General features: G+C 47.8%; 1 protein-coding gene across 2 annotated transcripts in view; it reads right to left on the reverse strand.

Annotated features, from left to right (window-relative positions):
- LOC141806145 (glutamate receptor ionotropic, NMDA 3B-like) overlaps positions 1 to 3,977 on the reverse strand; it is a 104,149-nt gene extending 100,172 nt beyond the window's left edge. For both annotated transcript variants that reach the window (XM_074691417.1, XM_074691416.1), the window contains exon 1: positions 3,159 to 3,977. In XM_074691417.1, coding sequence (XP_074547518.1) covers positions 3,159 to 3,698 — 540 coding nt within the window. In that variant the 5' untranslated portion in view covers positions 3,699 to 3,977. The remainder of the gene's footprint in view (positions 1 to 3,158) is intronic.
- Positions 3,978 to 10,377: the final 6,400 nt, after the last annotated feature.

The following is a 10,377-nucleotide window of genomic DNA, read 5'->3' on the forward strand; positions in this document are numbered from 1 at the left end:
GATTATTTCGGTGTTGCTGATTGGTCCAACCAGTGGATCAATTAACCAATCAATCAATCAATCAATCAACCGACAGGTCTCTAAATGGAAATGCAATCCACAAAATGAAACCAACCCTTCTTCTCCTCCTCCTCCTGATCTTTTGGGACCTGAACCAGAACCAGAACCAGTGGAGTATCTGGACCCTGAACTGGTTTTGGTGTGAAAGCTAAATTTCCTCCTGTCTCACTTCCAATCAGTGGACTTTCAGGTGTACGCCTGATGCTAAAGAAAGCCTTTGATTGGTCGACTGGAGGTGACAGAGAGCAGAAAACATCAGGAGGTGAAACAGACAGAGGTTGGAGGCGACTGCTGCAGAGCTCCTCTCCTCGGACCAGGAGGAAACAGCTGACAGTGAAGACGTGCTGCTCTGTAAACTGCTGAATTCCTGCCACAGATTTTTCTCTCATGTTCTCTGACCTTGAAGAAGTCTTTTACCCTACAATGGAGCCTCAGTCAGTCAGAAACCTGCTGTTAGCGCTGCTTAAAGCCTGTGTCAAATCGACTCGACAGTCTGGAGGAAGCAGAGGAAGTGTGTCCTCCTGCACCCAGCGCTGTCTCTGCCTCTGTGACGTCCAGGGACCAAATCTGTGCACCAGAAAGAGGAAAACATGGGCTCCTTTCCCAAAAAGCCTGCAGAGAAAAATCTCCAGACTCCAGAGAGCAGCCTGGCCTTCCAAACACAAACAAACCCTCCTCCTTTTGGACCGCTCCGTGACGGATTGGGCTCCTTTCTGGCAGAGGCCTTTGTTTGTCTCGCGTGTCTCCAGACGTCCTGCTCCTCCTCCCCATGCTGGGACGCAAATTTTTAATTAGGATTCTTCCTCCTGTTTGTGTGACGCGCTATCAGCACCGGCCCCATGTGTGACCCGGCCCACCCCGGCTGTGTGGTACAGAACCTGTCCGGCCTCCTGCTGCCTCCTGCTGCCTCCTGCTGCCTCCTGCTGCCTCCTGCTGCCTCCTGCTGCCTCCTGCAGCCTCCTGCTGCCTCCTGCTGCCTCCTGCTGCCTCCTGCTGCCTCCTGCTGCCTCCTGCTGGCCTCCTTTTCTTCCACTTCCTGTCAGCTGTTTGCCCCCTGCAGTTCGACAGAAAGCTTTCGCTACTTTTCCCCATGTGCTAAAAATCACACTGTTTTAAGGCTGCAGTAAACAACTTTCCTGGTTTTTATGAAACAATTTTGTGCCTCTATGATAAATTGATGAGCTTCTGTTAGAGGAGAGAAAGCCTCACAGGGGAAAGCTCGTCTCTGCAGCGTTAAAAAGCAGACGAACAGCATTAAGACGGAGCAGGAATCAATCATCACACCTCCTGTTTATCCCCTCCTCATCGCTCCTCGCTCCTCGTCTCTCCCTGAACTCGGCTCTTTTAACCTGCAGCCGTGGATCTCTGCAGGTTAATGCAGCGCTGCGCTCCTTCATCTCGTATTTGTCTCTGAGCCTTTCTCCTCTTCGCAGCGCCTCTGGTTTTTATCCTTCTGCTCCGAACAAACAAGCAGATGTTGCAGCTGCCAGGTACCTGGAACAGAACACCTTCAGGGAGCCGCGAGCCGACACTGAGAGGGGAGAGCTCATGAATTTAATATACGGCTGAATCAGGCCTTGCATGAAAAGCCAAAGAAAACAGGCGTCCGTTTGAGCGAAATGCTGTTTGACATTAAAGCTCCAAATGCTGAGAAGAAACACGGAGAGAAAGAGGAGAGGCCTCCCACAGCTCACCCCTTCCTCTCCTCCTCCCTCGTCTCCTCGGCTCTCCCTGCTTATCTCCTCACAGCGCCGACACATTCGTCAAGTGGTGTGACTCCTCATTCATGCCGTCCTTATTGAAATCGAAGAAGCAATCCGTTGTTGACAAAGAGACGCGACGGGACAAAGATTTCAGCCTTAAACTATAGATCACTCTCTGCTGGCTGTCTGAGACGCTGCCTCTTAGTTCAGCCTGTGTGTGTAAGTGTGTGTGTGTGTGAGTGTGTGTCTCAGGCAAACCTGTGTGAGAGTTGAAAGTCCTCTTTATGTGCACTTTCTGTGTGTCAGTGTGTGTGTCAGTGTGTGTGTCAGTGTGTGTGTCAGTGTGTGTGTCTGTGTGTGTGTAACAGAGCCGCTGCTCGCTGGGAGAGAGGCGGATATGACTGGACTGACTGGCAAGAAGCTCCACTGCTGCTGCTGGGAATACTAACATGACCCACACACACACACACACACACACACACACACACACACACACACACACACACACAGATGTCTATTTCCTATACCTACACATTCATCCAGCTCATAACCATCACACACCATCATCTGTCAGAGTCTCCACGCTGTGAATGATTCACTGAGAGGAGCCAAAACACAGCCGCCTTCAATCACACACACACACACACACACACACACACACACACACACACACACACACACACACACACACACACACACACACACTCCAGGAGGTCTTAAAGAGAGAAAAAGCATTTCTCTTTAACTCTGCAGCTGCAGGGCTGCAGGGCTGCAGGGCTCAGGCCAACAGGAGGCAGAGCGAGCGAGCACACATTAAACATGCATGTGGAGAGGCCTGCAGGTCCGGATCAATGAGAGCCAGACTTTAGGGGGACCATCAGAGTCCAACTCCACAGTCCCTCATCCTTTCTCTGCTCGAATGTTTGGACACCAGCTTCCTCATCAATGACTGGGCTGCATCTACCTCCACACACACACACACACACACACACACACACACACACACACACACACACACACACACACACACACACACACACACACACACACACATACAATCCTCCTTTGCCTTCAGCCAGACTTAAGACCCGGCTGTTGAGACCAGTTTTGCAGAGGCTCAGATCCCAAATCCTGGCCAGGGGCCACAGGGTCAGCCTGTGAGAGCAGCTCTCTGATGGAGAAGCGCTGGTTCACAGGCTGCTGGTTATTAAAGCGCAGAGAGTGGAGAGCACAGAAACAATCAGACAGGCTCCGGGACTCCGGGTCTCCGGGTCTCCGGTCCTCCGGGGCTCCGGGGCTCCGGGGCTCCGGGGCTCCGGGGCTCCGGGGCTCCGGGGCTCCGGGGCTCCGGGGCTCGGTTTCTGCTACAGGTGCAAACACTGAACACACACCTACCTTAGTCACCACAGGCTCCGTGTCCTCCAGGATGGACATGAAGGGGATTTCCAGGAAGGACGAGATGAACTCCACCTGGATCAGCTCCTCCCTGGAGCGCGGGAAGGCGAGCACGGCGGACACCCCCCTGACCACCAGGTCCTGGCAGGCGCTCCGGAACAACGACTCCGGGTCTCCTCCCGAGGGCGACCGAGCCACCATCTCCAGGCTCAGGTTGTAGGGCAGCAGAGGAGGTGTCTGGGAGGAGGCGGTGGTGGAGGAGTCAGCCCCCCCGCCCTGATGCCGGAGGCTCGCCAGGGCGCGGTTGAGCGCGTTTTGTATCCGTGCCGGCTGGCGGGTCGGCAGCAGCGCGCCGAGGCGCACGGTGTGTCCGATCCGGGCCAGGATGTGGCAGGGCTGCGGGTGCGGGAGGCAGGGCTCCGGGGAGGACGGCAGCACGGTCCACAGGAGGAGCAGCAGGAACGGTCTGGCGGAGAGGAAGAGGAGACGGGGTCTCCCCGGGGCGAGGCAGTAGGTCCAGAGTCCGGGCAGAGACACCATGCTGCAGCTCCGACACACGACAGAGGAGGACTGGGCTCCGCTCGGCGGGAGATGGCATAGCTCCCTCCGTCCTCCCGGATCCTCCGCTTCCCTCGGACTTGCTGGGTCGTTTCTCTGCCCTCCTTGTTTCGCTGTCGACGGCGATCTGTCGGCGCGTTGACGTCTTCCCTCTCACCTCCTCAAAGTTTCTGTGTCCACAGTGAAAGACGCGCTGGAGGAGGAGGAGGAGGAGGAGGAGGAAGAGGAGGAGGAGACGAGCGCAGCTCCGAGCGGTCGCCCCGCTTCTGTCAGTCTCTGCTGGAGGAGGCACACCAGCTGTGAGGAGTGTGTGTGTGTGTGTGTGTGTGTGTGTGTGTGTGTGTGTGTGTGTGTGTGTGTGTGTGTGTGTGTGTGTGTGTGTGTGTGTGTGTGTGTGTCTGTCGGCCAATAATCTAACCTCTCACGGAGCTGCCTCTTGGTGAATTTTAATGGAAACTCGTTGGGTAACATTTCCCTCCGCTGCTCCGGGTTGGAGAGAGTTTCCTCTTCATGTTGAGGATTTAAAGAAGACAGGAGACTGAAGATGTTTGCTCATGGTTCCTGTAAAAACCTCACACACACACACACACACACACACACACACACACACACACACACACACACACACACACACACACACACACACACACACACACACAGTCCAGTGAAGAGATGAGTTCATATCAGAGGCTCTGCCTGAGAGCAGAGCAAACACACACCTTCAGCCCTAAAGGCAGACAGTGAGGGAAGCAGCTCACATTCAGACCATAGGAGGCATTAAAGTGCTGTAGCTCTCCCAGAGATTGATCTCCATGCTAACAGGGCCTGGGAGCCTCTCAGAGACCTGTTTTAAATGGTGCCGTTTGCTCGGTGAGGTAATGGGGAAACTTCCTGAGCTCCTCTGCAGCTCTGCTCGCTGCGTCCAGCCAGGTTGGCCAACACAGAGCTAATAGCTTGCTGAAATCTCAATTTTCCCCCAAGATTTATTCCCCTCTTCCTCCCAGCCGTCCAAGTCGAACATTAGCCGTTGTGTAACCACATCTTTTCAGCACCACGGACAGCGCCAGTGCCATAAAAGAGATCTACTGTGCATGCTAATTTGGCTTCATGCGAGGGACAGCACTCAGTCCTGCCTTCACTCAGTCTGCACTGGCTTTTCTCTCCCTCCTCTGATCTAATTTGCCATCGATAGAGCAGAACATCCAGTAAATCATTCTTTCAGCCAAGAGAAATCAGCTTCCGCGTCGCACACTCTCCTCTCCCGATAACTCCTTGTTTCTCAGACATTTGTGAGGCTTCAAACGTCTGTCTCCTTCATTTCTGCCTCTCTGCGGCCTCGGCAGGGGCTGACGCTGGAGGGCTGTTCAGCATGAGGTCTGACATAAAAAGGCTGCTTTGACACACCTGTAGATAGAGAAATCACCCCCTCACACACACACACACAACCCGGGGATCAACAAGTCATTTCACAGCCTGCTGGGCGACCTGGTGTGATAGCGGTGCAGTTTGCTGACAAATCTGATACCACGGGGTAGAGAAAGTGTTTTCTTACGCTCCCCCTCCTCGTCCTCCCTCATGCTCCACTTGGTCCAATCCAGGGAAGATGAAAACCAACACTACGGGCTTTGTTCTGCAGCAGAAAGCAGCAGCATTAAACTTGCATGGATCTCCTCTCCCCCTGGTACCTGTTGAAGCCGGGCAGCAGCGAGCTCAGACTGTGGTTTCTAATGTTTCTCTCTGTGCTGCTGTTACTCAGCCAGGTTTCAGTCAGGGCGGGGTCAGCGTGAGGCCTGTTAGCATGAGGGGTTGAGCTTCCTGTCTGCGTTAAACAGATTCACCAACTATAACTAACTACAGCAATCAGCGTCTCAAACATCAGAGAAAACCTGTGATTCACGACTCTGTACGTTCTCTTTACGTCTTATTGACTCCAGAAACTCTTCGTCTTCATCCACTGGATCCACTGGATCCACTCTGTCACGCTTTGTCACGAGATTGTTGCCTTAAGCAGTCATTTCACTTTGAGTCATGTGACTCTGTTGTGTCATGTGACTGTTGTGTCATGTGACTGTTGTGTCATCTGACTGTTGTGTCATCTGACTCTGTTGTGTCATGTGACTGTTGTGTCATGTGACTGTGGTGTCATGTGACTGTTGTGTCATGTGATTCTGTTGTGGTATGTGATTGTTGTGTCATGTGACCCTCTTTTGCCATGTGACTGTTGTGTCATGTGATTGTTGTGTCATGTGATTGTTGTGTCATGTGACTGTTGTGTCATGTGATTGTTGTGTAATGTTGATTGTTGTGTAATGTGATTGTTGTGTCATGTGATTGTTGTGTCATGTGACTGTTGTGTCATGTGACTGTTGTGTCATGTGATTGTTGTGTAATGTGATTGTTGTGTCATGGGACCCTCTTGTGTCATGTGACTGTTGTGTCATGTGATTGTTGTGTCATGTGACTGTTGTGTCATGTGATTGTTGTGTCATGTTAGTTCTGTCATGTGACTGTTGTGTCACGTGATTGTTGTGTCATGTGACCCTCTTGTGTCATGTGTTTGTTGTGTTATGTGATTGTTGTGTCATGTGATTCTGTTGTGTCATGTGACTGTTGTGTCATGTGACTGTTTTGTCATGTGTTTGTTTTGTCATGTGACTGTTGTGTCATGTGACTGTTGTGTCATGTGACTGTTGTGTCATGTGACTGTGGTGTCATGTGACTGTTGTGTCATGTGATTCTGTTGTGTCATGTGATTGTTGTGTCATGTGACCCTCTTGTGTCATGTGACTGTTGTGTCATGTGACTGTTGTGTCATGTGATTGTTGTGTCATGTGATTGTTGTGTCATGTGACTGTTGTGTCATGTGATTGTTGTGAAATGTTGATTGTTGTGTAATGTGATTGTTGTGTCATGTGATTGTTGTGTCATGTGATTGTTGTGTCATGTGACTGTTGTGTCATGTGATTGTTGTGTCATGTGATTGTTGTGTCATGGGACCCTTTTGTGTCATGTGATTGTTGTGTAATGTGATTGTTGTGTCATGGGACCCTCTTGTGTCATGTGACTGTTGTGTCATGTGACTGTTGTGTCATGTGATTGTTGTGTAATGTGATTGTTGTGTCATGTGACTGTTGTGTCATGTGACTGTTGAGTCATGTGATTGTTGTGTCATGTGATTGTTGTGTCATGGGACCCTTTTGTGTCATGTGATTGTTGTGTAATGTGATTGTTGTGTCATGGGACCCTCTTGTGTCATGTGACTGTTGTGTCATGTGACTGTTGTGTCATGTGATTGTTGTGTAATGTGATTGTTGTGTCATGTGACCCTCTTGTGTCATGTGACTGTTGTGTCATGTGACTGTTGTGTCATGTGATTGTTGTGTCATGTGATTGTTGTGTCATGTGACTGTTGTGTCATGTGATTGTTGTGTAATGTTGATTGTTGTGTAATGTGATTGTTGTGTCATGTGATTGTTGTGTCATGTGACTGTTGTGTCATGTGATTGTTGTGTCATGTGACTGTTGTGTCATGTGATTGTTGTGTCATGTTAGTTCTGTCATGTGACTGTTGTGTCACGTGATTGTTGTGTCATGTGACCCTCTTGTGTCATGTGTTTGTTGTGTCATGTGATTGTTGTGTCATGTGATTCTGTTGTGTCATGTGACTGTTGTGTCATGTGACTGTTGTGTCATATGACCCTCTTTTGCCATGTGACAGTTGTGTCATGTGACTGTTGTGTCATGTGATTGTTGTGTCATGTGACTGTTGTGTCATGTGATTGTTGTGTCATGTTAGTTCTGTCATGTGACTGTTGTGTCACGTGATTGTTGTGTCATGTGACCCTCTTGTGTCATGTGTTTGTTGTGTCATGTGTTTGTTTTGTCATGTGACTGTTGTGTCATGTGACTGTTGTGTCATATGACCCTCTTTTGCCATGTGACAGTTGTGTCATGTGACTGTTGTGTCATGTCACTGTTGAGTCATGTGACTGTTGTGTCATGTGACTGTTGAGTCATATGATTGTAGTGTCATGTGATTGTTGTGTCATGTGACCCTCTTTTGCCATGTGACTGTTGTGTCATGTGACTGTTGTGTCATGTGACTGTTGTGTCATGTGATTGTTGTGTCATGTGATTGTTGTGTCATGTGACTGTTGTGTCATGTGATTGTTGTGTCATGTGATTATTGTGTCATGTGATTGTTGTGTCATGTGACTGTTGTGTCATGTGACTGTTGTGTCATGTGATTGTTGTGTCATGTGACCCTCTTGTGTCATGTGATTGTTGTGTAATGTGATTTTTGTGTCATGTGATTGTTGTGTCATGTGATTGTTGTGTAATGTGATTGTTGTGTCATGTGATTGTTGTGTCATGTGACTGTTGTGTCATGTGATTGTTGTGTCATGTGATTGTTGTGTCATGGGACTGTTGTGTCATGTGATTGTTGTGTCATGTGATTGTTGTGTCATGTGATTGTTGTGTCATGTGATTGTTGTGTAATGTGATTGTTGTGTCATGTGACTGTTGTGTCATGTGACTGTTGTGTCATGTGATTGTTGTGTAATGTGATTGTTGTGTCATGTGATTGTTGTGTCATGGGACCCCCTTGTGTCATGTGATTGTTGTGTAATGTGATTGTTGTGTCATGTGATTGTTGTGTCATGTGACTGTTGTGTCATGTGATTGTTGTGTAATGTGATTGTTGTGTCATGTGACTGTTGTGTCATGTGATTGTTGTGTCATGTGACTGTTGTGTCATGTGATTGTTGTGTCATGTGACTGTTGTGTCATGTGATTGTTGTGTCATGTGACTGTTGTGTCACGTGATTGTTGTGTCATGTGACCCTCTTGTGTCATGTGTTTGTTGTGTCATGTGATTGTTGTGTCATGTGATTCTGTTGTGTCATGTGACTGTTGTGTCATGTGACTGTTTTGTCATGTGTTTGTTTTGTCATGTGACTGTTGTGTCATGTGACTGTTGTGTCATATGACCCTCTTTTGCCATGTGACTGTTGTGTCATGTGACTGTTGTGTCATGTGACTGTTGAGTCATATGATTGTAGTGTCATGTGATTGTTGTGTCATGTGACCCTCTTTTGCCATGTGACTGTTGTGTCATGTGACTGTTGTGTCATGTGACTGTTGTGTCATGTGATTGTTGTGTCATGTGATTGTTGTGTCATGTGACTGTTGTGTCATGTGATTGTTGTGTCATGTGATTGTTGTGTCATGTGATTGTTGTGTCATGTGACTGTTGTGTCATGTGACTGTTGTGTCATGTGATTGTTGTGTCATGTGACTGTTGTGTCATGTGATTGTTGTGTCATGTGATTGTTGTGTCATGTGACTGTTGTGTCATGTGACTGTCATGTCATGTGATTGTTGTGTCATGTGACTGTTGTGTCATGTGATTGTTTTGTCATGTGACTGTTGTGTCATGTGATTGTTGTGTCATGTGATTGTTGTGTCATGTGACTGTTGTGTCATGTGATTGTTGTGTCATGTGATTGTTGTGTCATGTGATTGTTGTGTCATGTGACTGTTGAGTCATGTGACTGTTATGTCATGTGATTGTTGTGTCATGTGACCCTCTTGTGTCATGTGATTGTTGTGTAATGTGATTGTTGTGTCATGTGATTGTTGTGTCATGTGACTGTTTTGTCATGTGTTTGTTTTGTCATGTGATTGTTGTGTCATGTGATTGTTGTGTCATGTGACTGTTCTGTCATATGACCCTCTTTTGCCATGTGACTGTTGTGTCATGTGACTGTTGTGTCATGTGACTGTTGAGTCATATGATTGTTGTGTCATGTGATTGTTGTGTCATGTGACCCTCTTTTGCCATGTGACTGTTGTGTCATGTGACTGTTGTGTCATGTGACTGTTTTGTCATGTGATTGTTGTGTCATGTGATTGTTGTGTCATGTTACTGTTGTGTCATGTGACTGTTGTGTCATGTGATTATTGTGTCATGTGATTGTTGTGTCATGTGACTGTTGTGTCATGTGATTGTTGTGTCATGTGATTGTTGTGTCATGTGACTGTTGTGTCATGTGATTGTTGTGTCATGTGATTGTTGTGTAATGTGATTGTTGTGTCATGTGATTGTTGTGTCATGTGACTGTTGTGTCATGTGATTGTTGTGTAATGTGATTCTGTTGTGTCATGTGACTGTTGTGTCATGTGATTGTTGTGTCATGTGATTGTTGTGTCATGTGACTGTTGTGTCATGTGACTGTCATGTCATGTGATTGTTGTGTCATGTGACCCTCTTTTGCCATGTGACTGTTGTGTCATGTGTTTGTTGTGTCATGTGACCCTCTTGTGTCATGTGACTGTTGTGTCATGTGACTGTTGTGTCATGTGATTGTTGTGTCATGTGATTGTTGTGTCATGTGACTGTTGTGTCATGTGATTGTTGTGTCATGTGATTGTTGTGTCATGTGACTGTTGTGTCATGTGACTGTTGTGTCATGTGATTGTTGTGTAATGTGATTGTTGTGTCATATGATTGTTGTGTCATGGGACCCTCTTGTGTCCTGTGATTGTTGTGTAATGTGATTGTTGTGTCATGTGACTGTTGTGTCATGTGATTGTTGTGTCATGTGACTGTTGTGTCATGTGATTGTTGTGTCATGTGATTGTTGTGTCATGTGTTTGT

This window comes from Halichoeres trimaculatus, unplaced genomic scaffold (assembly GCF_033239565.1).
Source record: "Halichoeres trimaculatus isolate MK-OKI-2021-1 unplaced genomic scaffold, fHalTri1.1 fHalTri1_scaffold_17, whole genome shotgun sequence".
In the NCBI taxonomy this organism is placed as follows: Eukaryota; Metazoa; Chordata; class Actinopteri; order Labriformes; family Labridae; genus Halichoeres; species Halichoeres trimaculatus.